The 20486-nt window shown below is 41.7% G+C and overlaps 1 protein-coding gene across 8 annotated transcripts in view; it reads right to left on the bottom strand.

Moving 5' to 3' along the window:
• The window catches only part of LMO7 (LIM domain 7), a 144048-nt gene that overhangs the window by 72304 nt on the left and 51258 nt on the right, over positions 1–20486 (bottom strand). For all 8 annotated transcript variants that reach the window (XM_035115708.2, XM_060273330.1, XM_035115705.2 and 5 more), the window contains one exon: positions 6807–6913. In XM_035115708.2, the coding sequence (XP_034971599.2) occupies positions 6807–6913 (107 nt within the window). The remainder of the gene's footprint in view (positions 1–6806; positions 6914–20486) is intronic.

Below are 20486 nucleotides of genomic sequence, written 5' to 3'. Positions count from 1 at the left end.
CTGCTTTTATATTAAATGTTTACCAGGAAGAACACTTCAGCCTAATCTTCACTAATTCACACATGGCCATTTTAATTAATTTTTTTTGTTATAACCAAACCTTCACATTCTGTGGCATAAGTTAAGGCTCTGATATTCCAAGTTAAATTCCCAGCTCATCTTTCTTAATTTAAACCAGAATGCTCGTCTCCAGTATAAATAGTCAAACAATTCTGGATGAAGTAAGCCAACAATTTGTTCCCAGTTTGGGGCATTTCAGGCATCTAAACCCATGTGGACTCTTGGGGCTGATTTTGGGGAGGAAGCTCTAAAAAGGTTAGCATACCCTGATCTAGTGATATTGTTGAAGTTTAGGCTGAACAAGACCACCATTAATGCCAAATGGATCTAGCCTCCATGTATCTATTGCCAAAACTGAGGTCACATCTGACTCCACTAGGAAGCTGTGGTGAATCAGGAGGATAAAGGTACTACGAAATTTCAAGGAGGACTGAACTCAGGTTATCATACACCTACAATGATTGGGATGTGAGAATAAAACTAATGGGAAGGCAACACGTGAAACCTACACACACTTATACCAGAAAGAATACTATTTAAGAAATGCCCAAAACTGAACGGCATGATGCAAGGAGGACATAAATGCCTAACTCAGATATGTACCATTACGCACACCTGAAGCTGCACAAACTAGAATATTACAATCCTTTGCTCACCTCGGATTTTTCCTCTATCTCTCATACTATCCAAACCCAGGACTATGTAACAAAGCTTAATGTTGGAAGTGCTTCATACACTGCATATGTAAATTATAGTGTGATATGTACTTCAGTTTTACTCAAGAGCAGACCCAGTGAAATTAATGAACATAAGTTAGGTCCAGTGCTTTTCCCCCTAGAAAAATAGGTGCCGCGGTTCTCACCATGAAGTTGTTGCAGTGAGTGCCACACTTTTTAGCAACAACAAAAGAGGGGCCAGTACTGTGTACCCTTGAGTAAAGGTGAAGGTCTAGGTAAAGGTACCCCTGACCATTAGGTCCAGTTGCGGACGACTCTGGGGTTGCGTGCTCATCTCGCTCTAATACCCTTGAGTACCCCCTGGAAAAAAAGCACTGGCTAGGTCCATTAATTTTAATGGGTCTACTCTGAATAAAATTCAAGAGGTACTGATTGCCAGAAACTTGGATAGCTTTAAAAAGGAATTAGATGTATTCAGGGACGATGAGGTTATCAATAGCTTGTGGTCATGATGACTGCGTACTACCCTTCACTGTCAGAAGCATATGCCTCCGTATGCTGGTTGCTGGGACTCTCAAGAGCATAGCTGCCAAGTTTTCCCTTTTCTCGCAAGGAAGCCTATTCAGCATTAGGGAAAATCCCTTTAAAAAAGGGATAACTTGGCAGCTATGCTCAAGAGGGGAAGCTGCTGTTACACTTACGTTCTGCTTGCTGATTTCCCATAAGCATCTGGGTGGTCACTATGGGAACAAGGCACAGGGTTAAATGACCCTTGTGCCTGAACCAGATGTTTGTAGGCATTAAATACTATTGCATCCAGTAAGACTTGTGTGTAACTAAATATACCTAAGTAAGGGTATAATATCTATTTCCATTTTCAGTCCATAGATAGATCCATCTTTCAATCTATAAAAAAAGAGAATTTCTACAAAGCAGATTTATGTAAGAATTTCTACTGTGATTTCTTCTTCTTCTTCAAAACTACACAATACTAGTGTTTCCAAATCTATGGTTTCGATATTTATACAAGTCTCAATTTTAAAACATAACAAGGCATTGAAACTTCCAAACTGTGCGTCACAGGAAGAATTAAAGAGTCTGAAATGTACTGTTTAGCTCTACCCATGCTACTGCAAGTATTTTTAGCAAGAGTTTCACATTGCACCCTATAATATTCTCGGCTGACCTTAAAGCACATTTACTTCCTACAGAAGCAGAGATTCACATTCAACCCCTCATGTGCAGAAAACATGTCCCAATAAAATAATTATACACTGTTTTCAGTAGTTCAAAATCTAGGCATTCTCCCAAATGACTAAACACATACTTACAGAATTTCACAGTTTATATACTGTAGTTCCAATCCTAATGCTAGAATAGGTAGCAATTGGTGTAGAAGTTCTCAATCTCCCCTCTAGGGGTTGAGAATATACATTAGCTGTTTGCCATCCAACTCTCCAAACTTACCTAGGTAGCATTTGGGAAGGGGTCCTGCCTTTAGCCCCTACACTGAACCTCACTGCTGCACTAAAGACTCTTTGAAGCCGGAAATAACTGGTTCTGAACACCATTATGAACAGCCCGCTACAAATATACTTGCAAACACTAGTTTAAGAAAACAATGTATGTCTCATAAGAAATGTTCCTAAGTCTAATGTTCCTTTATATGCTTAAAAGCACATATGAAAAGTGCACTGTGTAAAGTACTGTGAACTGATATTGGCTAACACTCTCCTAAAAACTCTCAGAACCCTTTACAAACTACAGTTCATAGGATTAATTGGGGGAAGCCATAACTGTTAGAGGTGTATAAGAATGTTTAAAAGTGTGGTTTGGATGTGGTGTTACTCTAAAATGGATATTTCGTATGTAACTGTCTCCCCCTCCAATTTAAATCATGATTTAAAGCCGAACACCATACAGGTTTGTGACATGCTTAAAAGCTCCAATTAAGAGAAACAGACATGTCATTTTCTTACACAACTTCTCATACATCCATCATGATGCTGTGCAAATTCTAATTAATGAGAGCTGTGATAGTGCATTTGTTTCTCTAGGACCAGGACAAAGAATTTTCTCAGTAGGTATTGTCCCTTGGGTAATGATGCTTTCATTGATAGTATGATATACTATCAATAAACTGAAGATAATTATCTTATGTTTGGACTAGTCCACTGCTGATTATATATTTATTTATCTTAGTCTGGGTTGTGCAAACAATCTTTGCACAAATCATTAATTGTTAATTGTAGTGGGCTGTGGGGGTTTTTTGCATTTGAAAGCAGCTACTAGACATAGCTTGTGTAATTATAAATCAGCTTAACTAATAAAGAAAATAATATTCATTTGTGGGTCTGATGTAGAGCTCATCATAATGTCTGTTAGTTTTTACTCCAAGAACTGTAAGAGATACCAAAATGATAACAGCAGTTCTCAAATTGAGCTACCATTCCACCATTCATCTCACTGCCAATTACCACATATCCCTGTTGCTCATTTTGGACAGGAGTTCATGCTGGTAGTTTCAAGGAATATCTTGCACAACTGTTTCCTTTTAAGCTATCTGATCTCAGTTTCAGTTTATTACATATCCTAGTGATTATAGTTGAAGATGAGCTCATGTCACCTTCCAGCAGGAAAACAACCACTGTAGACTTTCTGAATTACTGCTATACTGCTGCGGCATAACAAATGCCCCGAGTAGCCTGTAATAGAGGTAGTGTAGTTTATTGTTGCTTTGCTGCAGTATATTTTTGTTTTTAGGAAGCTAATAAATACCTTTGCAAACCTAAAAGGAACAGGGTACACAAACAGTAAATCACAAAATGTTTATTAATTGAACTCAGCTTTACCACTGATGAACGGAATTATTTAAATTTCATTAGGCCACTGTGACAAGTGCCACAATGTTGGCCACAGGGTTCATGAAGGTATACAATGTTTGTGTGGTAGTGGAAGGGGTATCATAACATTTCTTGACAAGGGAAAACTCCTATAACTTTATTTAAAGGAATCCAGGGAAACCTTGCAAATAATCAGGTGAAAGTCAATCATCCACCCCCAATCCATTCATCTGAGTCTCCCCTCCACCCCCTACTCCTGAAGATCTCCATTTCTCTTCAAGTCCTAGAAGACATGACACAGCGGGAAGGAGGGGCAATTGCCATTACTGCCAAGCTATAGGCTGGCATCAATGGTAGCTGCTTCCTATCTATTCTCCATACTTAAAGCTCCAGGGGGGGGGGTAGGGTGGAGAGAGACTCTGGACCCAAGGGCAGCATCTATATCATGACAGAGACCAAGCTTGGTTTCCCTTCCCTCTCTTGCCTCCACACACACAGAAGGTGGGGAAAGAGACAAATTAGCCAGCCAGACAATCACAGCTGAGGTAAAGAGAGATTATTCATCTCTCTTTGGGTTGTGGGACAACAGAAAACACAAAGGACAGTTCTACAGCATTTGCAGCAGTTAAAAGGAAGTGCCTTTTCCTAGTCTGCTCCTCCTGTTAGAGCAGGTCTTCCTAAAGTGGTTGATATTAACCACCTAGAGTCAATGGGTCTGTGCAGGGGTGAATAAAGACCTACAGACTGAAAGGGAGAGGTGGTCAGCTGGAGCCTTCCCTACCTGGCCCGTGCTCCGCCCCCGCCCCCCCCCCCAGCCAGCAGCTGCTTGGCTAGCCGGGGAGGGGGCGGAGCGATGGCCAGAAAGCAAAAAGGGGGCTGTCACCCAGGCTCAGGAAGCCGACGCCGAGTCGCAAACCCCACCCACCACTTTAATGGGTGAGCGGTAATTACAGGACACAGTTCAAATAATAATAATAACTGGGAACTATGAGCCTCAGAAACAAAGGGCATGGGCATGTATAGAGTACATCTCCACTGCCAGTGAGGAATAGAGGATATTTCTTGACTTAATTTCATTTACATTTGGGTTAGTGTCGATGAGAACTTTATAAGCTCATCAAGGGGTCAATGAACTCATGAGGTTTGGGAAACCCTTTGCTAAAGAGGAATGAACACAGTGTGCAAGGTCAGCTAGTTTGAACAGAACTCTTCTTAAAGCACCATTCTGGGGGCAATGCATGTGACCTCTTCCACCACTACCAGGATGCTTTTCAGAATGGGGCACATCAAGACCCAGGAAGGTTGGTGGAGGGAACAGTCCCATTCACTTCCTCCAGAGGAGTCAGGGAGTTTGTCCGCAGAATCGTTGCTTTGCCTTTACAGCAGAGAGAGCCAGCCTTCAGAACAGGAACCTGCACAATGCTTGGCCACCTGGAGATAACCTCTTACACATATCACCTGATCGACAAAATGGTTAATTGCAGTGCTGCTTTTGATTCGTAGAGTTTTCAGGTTGCTGCAGGCTTAGTAATGCTGATTTCACAACAGTGTTTACCATTCTTAAACTAACATTCTTGGCAACTGCATTTACACGCATATTGCCCTTCTCAAATGGCCTGAAAGACCAAGGGTAAAGGTTTCTCTGAATCCTTACATTCTTGCCTTGTTGATTACTGCCCTACCTACTTCTCCACAACCTGTAACCACTCACAGGTTAACAGCCCGGGAAACACTTCCTGTATGCTGTATTTACCTTAGTAACACTTGTTAACGACAAAAATCTTGGCAACGTTTTAAGGACTTTGTCCTGCTCTTCGGTGAAACTCCTGGCCGTATAGTGAAGCAAGCTCTGGCAGTTCCAAGATTATAGAAAGCAATGAATAATTTGTTCAAGACCTAACATTTATATTATCTCGTGAAACAGACTATAATAATAGCAATTATACATAGCCTGAACACACTGTACTTAGCTTTCCTTTCCTTTTCATGAGAATAGTTTCTCTCTGATACTGCACACACTAAGACTTCTCAAACATATTCTAATAGTGAGAAAGACTGCCCTCAGGAATAATGAAATTATTCTTTATTATTGTCATTATTCTATGGTACTCTCAACACTCTCAAATGCTTCATAATATATTGTTTTCAGTAATTCATACATCAGCTTTTATGGCGGGGCACTGTTATCACCCTGATATTACAGATTGGTTACTGTGGCCAATATTTCGTAGCTTAACACAACCTTTGATCAATGAACTGCTTAGGAAAAATGGAACCAAGGACTTCTAAGTTCACAACACATAATCTTAGCCACTTTAACTATGCTGAGCAGATCAGGACCTACTGGTAGATCTCTGGGTAACCTGCAGTTGCTCACCAGGGGTTTTTGTGAACAATTGTTTAACAAAGTCATTTTTTTTTAAAAAAAAGTGCTTCCTCCTCATCTTGAATTAGGTAGCTGAAGAGAAGAAAGCTTGGGGTAACAGAGTGGAGTTTTTTCATGAAAGGACTACAAGTTCAGTTCAGGTGCTGAAAAGTTCCTAGGCTCCGCATATGCTCAGAAGCACCCAGTTCTTTTATTCTAAATCTATGTCCTTTGCACCTGGTTGTTAAATCTTGGGGGTGGGGTGTTGTTTAGTAAAAACAAGCAAAGTAGATATATGACAAGCCTGCAGTCTGCCCAACTCTGCACTACACAATATTACTGTTAGTAATGCATCGCACAACATTTTAGCAGAATATCCACAGGCAACACAGTATATCCCTTGGGTTCAGCTCTCCAGTTAGCAGATTTCAAGATCTGAATGCTAGACCAAAGGTGGGTACGTGAATGCATAGCAAACACACAGAGAGAGTACCCTTCTGGTAATTACAAGCTTATAGTGAAGGCTTCCATTTTTACTTTCACATTTAAGAACTGTTGAACATTCAACTTTGCATCTTCAACCAACGCAGCCATTAATTAGTAAAGCAGCTTGGCACATTTTAAATGTCAGCAAATACTTAAAAACAAAATGTACCAAGTTAGTTGCTCCAGAAAAATCGACGCAAATTAAATCTCAGCTTTCACAGGCTTGAACATCTAAAGAAGCCTGATGGCTTCCACGCTGAACATACAAAGGAAACATTATATAAAATCCCTATACTGTATACATGGATAGCAGCACCACAGAAGTCACCTTTGAATATTCTTAAAAGTCAACTGATAAAAACACAGAATACTTACTTGACAGTAACTCGATTAGATAGATCTTGAAGGTCACCAGGATGAAAAAGCTGAGCTTCTTTTAATCCAAGATTTTCACAAGCTTTCAAAAACACATTTATATTATCCTGTGAAGAGAAGTGGAAAGCAATTGCTTAGTTGAGCAATGTGAAGGGAAGGATTGCAAGCTGCTTAGCCGAAGTTTCAAAGTCCAGTATGTGGAGAAACAGAATGCCAATCTTCTGGATCATAAATGCTAGCAATATTTCATATGAATCCTCTGGTTAAGCAATGATCTCTGTGACTGACAGACCACGTTAAAGATTACCAGGTACAAAAAGCAAAAATGCTCAGCCAGTAAGCAGCAATCTACACTTTGATGTCAGCTCTGCAAACAAACGCCCTCTTTTTAGCTTTGCATGACAAGCCTCACCTCTCACATTTAAAAATAACTACAGCTACTGACATTCACCCACCCAGAAATGGTTGGCAACGGAGGAATTAAGGGGAGGGACTCTGTTTCTATGATTACAGATTGATCATAGAATAATGCACCTGGAATCTGGCTTTGGTTACCGAGCAAGCTAATACGAGAAAAAGCAAATGAAAGGCAAGAGCAAAAAGACACAGCAGAAATGTGTGGTTTTCATTGGGTAAGCTGGAAAACATAGGTGTGGTTTAGCACTGACTTAACTACACCTGCTCTGGGCCAGCTGCTTGAGTCATGCACCCGAAGACTACAGGGAGACTTTTCAGTTCACGTCCTCACTTTTTTTGTTTAAATTACATGTGTACTTAGGACAGTGGCTGGCTGGTCCGTGTTAAACCCCGCCGTCCAAAGTGGCCAAATAATTTCTGCTCATAACATTCCAAAAGATACCTAGTAAAAATAGCACCCAGGAAAGGAAACACGAGTGCAAATATACATGTCTATGATTGTGACCTAAACAATCCAAAGCTTTTAACGTGCCAGCTCTTTGGCTAGGAGCTTCAAGAATAGCGTAAGGGGAAGAAAGAGATATCTGAAAGAAACAGGAAGGGAGAACTTCCAGTGAAATATACCAACAGTGTCAACCCTTCCTACAAAACACGGCACATACTGTTGCTTCATCCACCATCACCCTGGATAAAAATGGAATTGCTGTGTAGGATCAAAAGGGGCAACATCAAGAGTCGCAAATCTTTTTGGATTTTGAGGCAGCGCTGGGGGCACCAGTCACAAAACATCTGCCGTGGGTGGCATGGCATAACACAAAATTAGAAAAAGTACATTCTCAGTGAAGCTTTCCCATGATTTTATCTTCATATGAGAAAAGGCTTAACCTGTTGAATTTCTGCCAAGGAAATGAGACAGGTGCAGGAAAAGTGCACTAGAAGGGATGTGAAAACAGCAGCTCTTGGGGGCCACAGGGATTCCTATAGGCTTGGTGTCCAAACGTCTCACCATTTGCAGCTCTGATTTCCCTCACTAGGTTTAAAAAACAAAACAAAACCCACACCTGACAAGCAGAAGCAGCCAGGCTTGCTCACTTCACAGAAATCACTCAGAAGATACCTGCATATTTTGCTTCATAGCTTTCTTTCTAGGAGGGCTACAGACTGGCTTTAAAAAATAGTTCAAAATCTGGGGCTCTGAGTTGGCAACCTCTGGGCTAGACCCTTCGGTGTTAATAACTCAGGGTTTAAATATTTACCACAAATAATACTAGATACTCAGGATTTTACTTAGCAGCACTAGATATTTGATTTCACATTCGTTTCGCCTCATTGGAGCAGTGTATTCTTCAGATACTATATTTGCATCATTTGCCCGATTACTAAGTGGCAGCTGGGAAGTTAACTGAGTGTCTTGATCAACAACTGTGGATTATTTTTCTTTGCACCAATCTATTCTATAATCTGCTAGAACATTGTACTACAGTTACTGACTGGGGTGCAGCTGCACTGGGCCCAGTACTGGTAAGGGAACCACAACTTGACTTCATGGGTTTTTAACCCTCATAAAACAAACTTATTTTGGCCAATGAGCAATGTCAGAGCTGTGAGTGATGAATGCTACAGATAACTTTAAATAATCCAGGAATCTGTTTCTCCAAGGAATGGAAAGGGGCTTCATTCTGAAGCTGTAGCCATTCCTACCACCCCCATTTCCCTTGGTATAGAGGTGAATATTGTCCAGAGAAATAACTGAACAATGTGTAGCTACGGCCTGGCAATAGCACAGCCACCTGAAAGCAAAAGGCAGCACCAAAGACAAGACCTCCTGCTCTAACACAGGCTTAATTTCATGCCCCCCCCCGCCCCCAAAATTACTCTGCTTTGAACTTATAAAATCAAATAAAACCCATCATTATAATACTATACTTTTTTCGGGGGGGGGGAATGGCTGTGGTGGATAAATCATGGGTTACATCATTCGTGCAAAGTAGCTCAGTGTTGCTATACTAAAAATGTTTTGCAGGCCCAGGGTGGGGCCCTAAATGTATATGACAACCCTACAGTGCAAGCCAATGTTGTGATCAAGTGTCTTGGCATATTGGGACTTTCCCCTCCCTCCTCCCTCTTTTTCTTTCTTTCTTTGGGAAATGCAGCTGCAGATGCAGCATGTGATTAACTTCTTTCCTTTTTTTTTAAATTATATTTTATTGATTTTATACAAAACAAAAACAAAAACAAAAGATACAACATTACATGTTTACCACTGGCTTCCACCCACCCTCCCAGGGTCCTCTTCTCCCACCAGAGGGGCCCCCGAAAGGCAGGCAGCCGGCAGTGTTTCCTTTTATGGCTGGGTTTCTCCCCCACCCCTCCCTCCCCCCCAGAATCCCCCCCTGCCACCAGAAGACTCCAAGAGAGGGAACGAAGAGGAGAGCATCCATCCAGCCAATTTCCAAACTGAAAAAGCAAAAAAAAAAAAAAAGAAGAAAAAAAAAAGGAAAAATGAAAGAAAAATGACTTCCCCAACCTCCCCCCTATCCCGATTTCCATTTTCAATTCTAATTTAACAGTATTCTTATTCTTATTCCCATTCTATTTCTACAAGAAAAAATTAACCTTATATTATAAAAAACTGTCCCACTTTTTAAATCCTCTTTAATCAAACTAGCTTGATCTTTCTAAATCTTTTTCATAAACAAATCTGCTCATTACTTTTATTTTTGACCTGCCTATTTTTATCCTCCAAAGCTTCTCTTTATAATTCTTATTTGCACAGATTAAAAATCATAATTTTCCCCCTCCCCGCCCCGATCACGGCCTTTCCCTTCCAGTCCAGTAAGTTCCAAAGTCGTCAGTCCAGTTGTCAATCCTTTTTATCTGTCCTCAAAAATTGATATTCAATCTTCCTTCAACCCACCCCCTTTTTAACCTGTTTCAAAAACCAACCCCCTCTGTCTCCCCATCCCCAGTCTTCTTTTCTTCTTTGCTGGCCATTTTTCTCATGGGTGTTCTGTCTCTCCTGTAGCTCTTGCATTATTGACTCCTGTGATCCATCTTTGTTCTTTAAGTTTTCCTTTTTCCCATCGCTCAGTTCATACCACCACTCGTCGCCTTGTGCCTTTTTTTCGGTTGAAACCTTTTCCTGTAATTCTTGTGTTCCTTCTTTAACCAAGTCCTCTTTTTGCATATCTTCCTCCTTTTCCTCTGGTAAGTCCCGTTCTCTGAGCTCCTGTAGATCTTGATTTATTTCCAACAATTGTTGCTGAGTCTTGTACGTTTCTATTCTAAATTCCCATAAGAGTTTTATCACTCTGTCCTTGAACGCAGATGTGCAGTCTTTTGTTGCCATTGTTCCAGCTTGCTGAGAATGGCGCGAGGCTTGAGAGCCAGGGGGTGTTTACAAAAGAGATATATTATTGCAAATCCGAACTGGAAACTGTATATTGTCCGTAGTATCTAACTTCAACTTTAAAATTGTTTCAAACATTCAATCAAAAGGTTTTTAAGTATCAAATCCTTATTGACATCCATCTTCACAGTCAGCTTACCGTCCTCTCCGGGCTGCCGATTTCAGGGCAGGGAGAAGCTCTCCCTTTCCTAAGGTGCAGGGAATATCAACTTTAAAATAAGTCTCTCTCCTTCACCCTGCCACCGGAGGTAATTCTTTGCATTTAGTCTCTGGAGGAGTTCATATAATAAGCTGCTTTTCGCTGAGACTGGTCATCATTTCAATTGCACTGCTTCTTGCATCAATCAGTGGGAGAAGGTGACTTCCGTTCTTTTCCCCTTGCTCCCGTTACCGAATTACAGTCCAATATTATATATTCAAACTTTACTCACGGGTTTTTCCAAATCAAAAATTTAGAAGAATCTGCCGCTCACCACCACCGGACTCGAAGCTTCACTTCGCTGAGGTAACGCTGTTCTCCAAAATGGCCCCCGCGACTGCAACCCTTTCTCTCCGGGACTCTTATTAGAGCTCACCAGAGGATCGGGGAGTCGCTGAAAAATGGGGCACCGCTGGAGCTTTGTTTCCAGAACTCTCGATCTGGAACTCTTTTGGGGCGCTGCGGCGCTTTCGCAGCCTTCCCCCCCCCTCAGCGAAGCCGGGCTGTCTCGGAGCTCGAGACAAACCCCGCCGGCCAGATCGGGCGACAAACCGGAAGTCAACTTCTTTCCTACCATGGGGGGGGGGACCGGGGGGGGAGAGAATGGATGCATTCTTGCAGTGGGTTGTTCCTGATCATATAAACACAAAAAGGGGTATTCATGTCAAAGACTCAAGTCCCTTTTGTTAACCAAAAAGAAGTGGGGGAATGAGCAGTTGTCTGACCTGTGCAGATAACACCGTTGTTGTTATCAGGAGGAAGGTGAATAACCACAACAATGCTTTTCAATTATACTGCTTACTTTTTAACAGTTTACTCTTGAATTTACCCAAGTATGGGCATCTGAATCTTGCTATAAATGTTAAATGCCTTTTGATCTCCCGCCGCACCTGCTCAGCCCCAACCACGATGTGAAATACTGTGCCTGATCTTCCACTGAATGTGGTACAGCCAGCCTAAGATCAAATTGATGAAAGACATACTGTACAGTAAGGGTGCAGAATCTCTGGCTGTTTTCCACAAGCCATGCCCGCCTGCCTCAAACTTGATGACATACATCATGTGTGGGGCAGGGGGAGACGCAGCTGCCAGTATACAATCAGGAGCCTGAAAAGTATGGCCTTGGCTTATCACCCATCAGCTAAACTGGATGTGCTAGAAAGTTCCCTGCAGGAACTCACTTGTGCAGCCAGTGCCTGCAGAAAGTAGACTTCAGCATTAACGCCCATCACTGTGACTTCTTCAGATACACTGAAACGGAAGTCAGCTGATGGGCAGTAGAGCCAAGCCAGCTGGATCAGCTGCATGAGGACGTCACTTTAGAGCACCACACAAAACCTCAAAGCACTCAATCACTGTGACGCCAGTTGGGTGGCCCTGCCCACATCTCAAGTTTGGCCTACAAGGCTAGGATCTTATAAGGATCTGGCATGTGGAGCCCAAAAGGCTCTCTACTCCTGACTTAGTGTAACCTACCTGGTTTAAACAAAATTTAAAAAATCCTTCCAGTAGCACTTTAGAGACCAACTAAGTTTGTCATTGGTATGAGCTTTCGTGTGCATGCACACTTCTTCAGCTACACTGAAATAGAAGTCACCAGACCCTTATATATAGTGAGAGGGTGGGGAGGGGTATTACTCAGAAGGGTGGTGGGAATGGGTGATTGCAACTCATGAAACTTGAGTTCTTTGCATTATTTAGCATTGGCACTTGGGGAGAACAGTGCTCTTCTAGCTTTAATAGACACGTGGTAGGCAGAAATAGAATGGGTTAAAGCATTTTGTAAGTATGGAACTGTAACTGAGAAAAGCCTCACCTGTTCACATTCTTATTACTTGTGAGAGGTTTATCTTTGGGGTCCTATGAAAGACAACACATATTTGCCTATAACACAAAACCTATGCTAAATTGTGCTCTCTTCCGTAAATTGGGTGAAGGGGCTAATCGGCATGCAGTCTACTCAGCCCAGAAAATCCTGTTGGTAAAGAGGAGACTAAGAGGATATACTATAGCCCTCTTCAGGCTTGTTTTCATCTGCTCCAGAGGCTAGGACCCAAACCGATGGATTCAAGTTACAAGAAAGGAGATTCTGACTAAACAACAGGGAGAACTTTCTGACAGTAAGAGATGTTCGACAGTAGAATACACTTCCACAAGAGGTGGCGGACACTCCTTCCTTGGAGGTTTTTAAGCAGAGGTTGGATGGCCATCTCATGTATGATCTAGTTGAGATTCCTGCATTGCAGGGGGGTTGGCCCTAGAGGACCCTCAGAGTCCCTTCCAACTCTAGGATTCTGCGCACACAGAGTTACTGTTGCCACCTATTCCCCACAATACTGTATTCCGAGATATCCCTCCATGATATTGCTACATTGTTAATGCTGATTCCCCAACACACTGTTCTCACACAGAATTATTATTTACCAAGACCTACAATTTCACTCTTGTGTGCTTGTATAATTGCATACATGACTGCCAAAAGCTGTATTTCTCCACCCACTCCAATTATTGAATTGCAGAGTCCAGAAAAGAAGGGCACAAGCGGATGAAGGAGGATTATTCTAGCAGCCAGATTTACCCATGATAGGCTCCATGTGATTTTAAGAGAAAAGTCATCCGTCAAATTATGGGACAACTTGTTTTGATTCTATCCAAGTATACACTGGTTACATTAAAACCAACTTAAATCCTCAAGAGAGAGTGTAGACCTATTATGTAGGGAACAAAGTTTAAAACCCTTGGCTTCCTGTTAATTCTATCTGGGGAGAACCCTCCCAGCTCTTCAGTATATTTGCTTTCTTTATTGTTTAAACAAATACTTATGAGGGGAGTCATGTGTTCTCCTTATGTAACAAATATAAATTCCAACATGCACACCCCAAAGTGCCAACATCACATTATTCGGCTGGGACAAACAGCTTTTACGTAGTATCAGAAATACAAGTTATGACACATCTTTAACATTCAACCACAGAGGCGGGGTGGGAGGTTAGGTTTGAAGAGGAAACCTAAACTAAATTAGAACACTTAGTTTATGATGCAAAAACTACAGGAGTTTCTCCGGGCCATAGGAAGATTCAACTTGCCAACACATATTTTGGACTGTTTTCTACCATTATTTACATGCCTGCCACTCCGGTTTATGTACTATTCCAACCAGTGTTATGCAAGCAAAACCAGAATTAGACTTAATGAGTATGAATTAATTAGAGTCTGAGCCCAAAGGTTGCTGATAGATATACACACACCCTTACTCAATGACTTTCAGTGTTTATTTTGACCACCTTAAGTTGCATTAGAAAGATTTTTGTTTAATTCCTTTAATACCTCACAAAACTTAAACAACAAGGGAACATAAGGGATTGGGCATACCAAGAGCTACATAAGTAGAATCTAATGAATGATGACATTGTAAGAACATTGTATTACTATACCCATCGTATTAGAAGCGAATATGCCAATTCAAATATTTAGTAGCAGAGTCTGTATTTACCAGTGAATGTGAAATAGCAAAGACCACTCCACCTTCTAAGACAAGTTCTAAAAACCATAGTTTATATGTACATTAACATTCTCAACTTTTCATTAAAAAAATCAAAGTCATGTGCCTCCAAGTTGTCTTAGTTATGAACTCCACAGTTACGTAGGATTCCCCCACTGCCCCAGAATTTTGCCGTCCCTTCCTTTTAAAACATTTCAGCCACATAACAGAACACACACATCTTTTTCTACTCTTGGCTGAGTGAAGGAGATCATTCTAAGAACTTAAACATGAGCTTCAATACCAAATCAGAAGGGTCCAGAAATATTTATGTTAAGACTGGACATTGATAAAGATAAAGCAAAAATGGGTGCTTAAACAGCTGCATTCACACATGATGCTAAACCATGGTTTAACATTGCAAAGAAAAGCAGGAAAGAGCTGCCTCCCCTCTCCTTTATTGTTACAAGGATGCCTTTGGCAGAGTTTAAGGATACCCAGATTAGCCCTACAGTTAAACCAGGTTCTCCAGGTGGTGTGTGTGTGTGTGTGTGTGTGTGTGTGTGTGTGTGTGTGTTTAAATCTGGTTAGTTTAACAAGCTAACTTCAAATCACATGATTTGAAGTTGGCTTGTTAAGTAACTGGCCAGAATTAATTTTACAACACAATGTTTTGTTTTTGTATAAGAAGGCAGGTTTCATGGAAAGGAAGATTAACTCTACCAATGTCCCTGCTCCTAGCTGTACAAGAGGAATGAGGAACTAAAGCATCTTTTAGTGTTACATGTGAACTGTAAAAATCCGATCTTCAATTGATGATGATGATTATTATTCTGTTTTGTTTTCAGCAGACAACCTGTTTTCAGCTCAACCTGAATCTGGGGACTCTAACAATCTGTAAGATTTCATGTTGAAGCCTTTGATAGAGATCAGCTGGACTAGAATATGGGCAGCCACCCCAACTGTGCTGTTTGTAACACCATGTTCAATCTAGAAGGGAAATCAGACTATTGCCCCTCTCCCCTTGTACAGACAGTTTATAACAGCAGTTTTTACTTAAAAATGGCACTGACAGTCTTCTCCCTATGGATATGTGGATATGTTCTGGGGGTAAATGAATTGGTAAATGTTATGACGCCATAAAGTAATTGGGAATCTGATTTACCATGTTTGACATATTAATTAAGTAATCAAAACTACAGTGCACCAGGTTAATTTTACGTACTGCATAAGATCTCAAAGCTGATCTCAGATTCCAATGGCCAAAAGTATTTGCACTGGAATATTTACAGAGCAATCCTATGGAGGCTGAGAAAGGGGGGGGGGATTCCTTTGAGGCAAAACCACCAGTTCAAAAACGCTGCCAGCGTACACCACCCAAGGCAGAAGCAGTGTGTGCATGGGGAGGAGGGGAGGGGCTTGTTCCTTTTTCTACTGCCACAAATGACTGCAGGGGGAAGGGGAGAGAGTAAACTACACCGGCTTCCAACACTGGCTTGTTTCCCCAATGATGTGGGAACTGGAGTGGGAAAAGGCACATAGTAATAAGTTCTGCCTATCATGCTACTCACCATAGCTGCCAAGTTTTCCCTTTTCTCGCGAGGAAGCCTATTCAGCATAAGGGAAAATCCCTGTAAAAAAGGGATAACTTGGCAGCTATGCTACTCACTCAAGTTAAACCAAGGTTTGTTTCTAACTATGTTTCAATGTGATGTGCAAACAAGGGTGCCATTACTAATTTCATAAAACGCAGTTCTAGAAACAGAAACTCTCCCAACTTCTTATCACAACTCTTTTTGCAATTTACTTTCCTGCAAGATCTCCAAAGTGTTTTTGTCCATACTCAACAGTACAAAAACTAGTTTATGCCTTTCCAAGTTGTTACACTGGTATATCATTATCTTCAATCAAGTGTACAGTTCCTATTAATTTGCTGTTAAAATAATGCTTATATGCACGAGTTAACATTCCCCACCCCACCCCAGTCTATACTTTCCCTACCTGTCCTTATTACCGATGAGCCAAAAGTGGTGTGTGTAGATTTCACATAAATCAGTGCCTGCCCCCCAAGGACCCTGCCCACTTTTTGCTCTTTTTACAGGGGAGGTTATAATCAGATTGGTATTCTTGCCTTTCTATGCTGTTCTGGTGAGCAGTTTCCTGCCAGCACACCACGCGAAGACAAATGTTTCTGACCAGTTGCTTTGTTGGCAACAGGCCAATATTCATTCCTCTCCCCCTTCAAGAGCCGTGTTTGCTTTCAGTGACTTTCGTATATACAGCTACACATGATTGGCTTCATACTGGCATGGTCCCAGTTGGCTGGGATCAGAAAGTGAAGCAATTGCCCTAATTATAAAAAAGGGGGCACTGGTGCAGTGCTATAGTAAGATTACAACCAGGACACATACAGATGCAACAAGGAAGTGCATAGTAGCAGCAGTGGCTACTAACACCCCACTTTTTCTGCAAGAGCTCATGGTGGTGTAAATACAGACCTCCTTCTCATGTTATCCTCATAACAGCTCTGTGAGGAAGTTCAGGCTGAGAGTGAGGGCTGGCCTTTAAAAGCACACCTTGTGCACCAAAAACTTTCAGTGGTTAAAAGAAAATGCAGGGGAAGACTATGTCTTAACAGTGTTTCCTTTTTGAAATTGCTGCTTAAAATATTTTTTTTAAAAAAAACTTCATTAGAAAAAAGTATGTTCAGTCTAGAGGCAAGTCTCAGAAAGGGTATTAGAAACAAAGTTCCAAGGAGCATTTTCTGGACCAGAAAAATCCACCTGCAGAAAACAGGTATTAGGGCAGCTTAAATGTTTTGAACATTAACTATTACTTCCGTGGCAGCATAACTCAACTTTTCACAATGGCCATGCGCCAAATTTTACAGCAGATGTGGACTAAAACATAGCGATCATTTTCAAACATTGGAACACATAATAAATGTCAAGTCTAAGGAAATAAATCAAAATTTCTCATGATTTGGAATTACCTGAACTACTGCCACTTTTGTATTGTGTGTGTGTGTGTGTGTGTGTGTGTGTGTGTGTGTGTGTGTGTGTATGTGTTACAGGTAGGTAGCCGTGTTGGTCTGGATCGAAGTAAAATAAAAAAATTCCTTCAGTAGCACCTTAAAGACCAACTAAGTTTTTATTTTGGTATGAGCTTTCGTGTGCATGCACACTTCTTCAGATACAGTGAAATGGAAGTTTCCAGGCACTTATGTAGAGAAGGGGTGGGGAGGGGTGGGGATGGGGAGGGGGGATCACTCAGAAGGGTGGTGGAAATGGGTGATTGACTGACTGATAGCTGTTGATGACCGCAAACGACTGCAAATGGTTTTGCATGAAAAAGCAAGGGTTGAGATGGCTGAAGATCGCTTATCATGTATAATGAGATAAGAACCCGATATCTCTGTTCAAACCAGGTCCCTCCATGGTTTTGAGCTTGGTGATAAGTTGCAATTCAGCAACTTCTCTTTCCAGTCTATTTCTGAAATTCTTTTGTAGTAAGACAGCTACTTTGAGATCTTGTATAGAATGTCCTGGGAGATTGAAGTGTTCTCCTACTGGTTTTTCTGTCTTCTGGTTCCTGATGTCAGATTTATGTCCATTTATCCTTTGGCGTAGGGTTTGGCCTGTTTGTCCAATATAGAGAGCTGAAGGGCACTATGTGTGTATGTGTGTATTTTTACCTCCCTTCAACTCCTATAGATCATAAATAATCAAAATTGTGAGGGATACTTCCAGACTAGAATCTCAAGATCTACAGAGTTATAAAACGAGCTTTTTTATACATAGGAAATTTATCATGTTGGGCCGTAAAAGCTTACGCATTCTACAATTACAGTGGTACTTTGTTTTGCGACTGGGATCTGTTCCTGAGCCCTGGTCGCTGGACAAAGCGCCGCGTCTGCGCATGCTCGCAGAGAGGTTTGCGCTTCTGTGCATGCGGCGAACCCAGAAATAACCTGTTTCGGTACTTCCGAGTTTTCCACGGAGGTTCAATGGAATGGGTGCTCGACGAGGCAGATGCTAGACAAGGTACCACTGTAATTCAGTTCCATGCTTGGAGGTGCATGTAGTCAGAGCTGCACATTGGTACTTACAGCCCATTTATTAGAAACAACACAACAAATAGTTGGCTTTGATTTTTGCATTCAGAGGGCAAAAAGCCTTTGTGACTAAGTATTCATCACACATGCATTAGAATTACTAATTATCTTTATGGCGCATGGAGAGAAGCAGGCGGCTGGTCACATGAGTGGGAAGCCCAGAATTCCCAGACACTAATCTCGGCTGACTGTGAAATTCCATCTATGTAAAATGGAGAAGGACCAAATTTGCTTTTCTCCAGGCTGCACTAAAGATTGAGGCAACTTTGATAGAGAAGGCCTAACTAGACCACTGTGTGGTAGCAAGTTTAGCAGTGCACATAATTTTTTACCCGAGCAAAGGGGAGGCCAGGGGAGCTCACGTGTGGAGTGTGCAACAAAACTGCAACTCTCCTCCCACATTTTCCACCTTCTTTTGCAGCCAGCTTCCCCTAATCTGTTGCATCTAAAGCCAGCAGAGATATTGCAAGGGTATAATTTATAAACTCAAAATCTCCCCCTCTTTCTCTTGCACATGCACAAACTGTAAGTCAAATCACATTTCTACTACTGTAGACACAGTCTGGTTTCCTTTCCCTCCTCTATAACCTCCTACTTCCTCTTGGGATACAAGCAGAAAGAGCCCAAGAAAGTCTCACATAAGGGTACTGATTAAAGTGTTTTAGAATAAGGGATGGGCTGAGATCGGTACTTTAGCGGGCCTTAGTTTTGTAATAACAAAAGTTTTTAATATGACCTAAGAATGCCAGAATATGGCATTAGGAGAAGGCAACTTTAGGAAGATAGTGGCAACTAAGAATGCCTGAATATATACAATGTGAAGAGAAGTAGAGCAGTTTAACTCTCAAGGTATCACATTATCTGAAAACATAACAGGTGCAGAGATGCATTTGAAGCTTGGAGGTTTCTCTCAGTCCATTAAACCTTTCCTGCATTTGCTTCCTATGAACAGGCTGCTACTGTGGATACTTACTTTTATCGCTAGAAACTTCAGAAACACACATCACTCTGTAGAAGGCACAGTCTTCTGGAGTATGTGCTTCTGTTGACACTTGGTGGTTTTGTTAACAGAGGGGAACGTTGACAAACAGCAGTGGTGGCACATCACACAAACACTTACTTGTCAAACCAGAGTTGGAGAAGAAATACAGGCTAAAAGTTGCCTGAATCTAGACAGCTGCCCAGGAAGTGTAAAGGACAGGGCAAATGTTGCACATTCCTCACCCGCCCATTGCCAGGGTTGCCAATGCATTGCCTCCTACACTGAAGCCAGGAGTACATTTACTAAGAATTCAGCTTGAAAATATCACAGGGCCCTGATGCTCAAAAATGCTACACCCACTAGAAACTATTTGCTCTGGCTTAACTGGTTTGTGGTTCAGACCTGCTGTGGTTCCAGCTGTAATGCCAGCGGTAAGCAGGAAACACAATACAGAACGATCTCTTAACAGGGCAGGCAAAAGTATGCTTACCCTTTATGGCATCAATGACCTTTGAACGCCTTAGCTCCGCTGCTGTGTTTAATCATCCACAAATACCATTTGTTGACTTGTTTGTGCTTCCACTGCGAACACTATCCTCAACTGCTCAGGACACACCCACATTCAACAAGTGTGCACAATAGCACTACAGAGGAAAGTTCATGTAATGTTTTCAACTGTCTAGCACGGGGACAGAAAACCTTTCCTGTTGTAAAGGATCTTGCTGCCATTTATAAACTTGTTTGTGGGCTGCACGGAACATATATTGCACCAACAATTCACTCAGAGATACAAGCTTCAGCACATATAGAGAAAAGAAAATATGTACAGCAGGGGGTGGGGGAGACATCTCAGTTGCAGGAGCCAAATACTCAGGGACTCTCCATTTGATTTTCAGGACATTTCCCCATCACATGCACCCAGCCCATAATACTTCCCTCACTGGCAACCCACCCACCCACCTTTCAGCTGGTTGGATTGTGTCTTTGAATTTTGATAATGCCTCTTGTTGGGATGGAGGATACAGAGATGTGTGCAGAAACTAGACACACAGTGATACAGAGGTAATTCATTGCTCTG

The sequence above is a fragment of the Zootoca vivipara genome, chromosome 4, assembly GCF_963506605.1.
Source record: "Zootoca vivipara chromosome 4, rZooViv1.1, whole genome shotgun sequence".
NCBI lineage: Eukaryota > Metazoa > Chordata > Lepidosauria > Squamata > Lacertidae > Zootoca > Zootoca vivipara.
The sequence above is the reverse complement of the archived record's forward strand: the minus strand, read 5'-3'. Positions and strand labels throughout refer to the sequence as shown.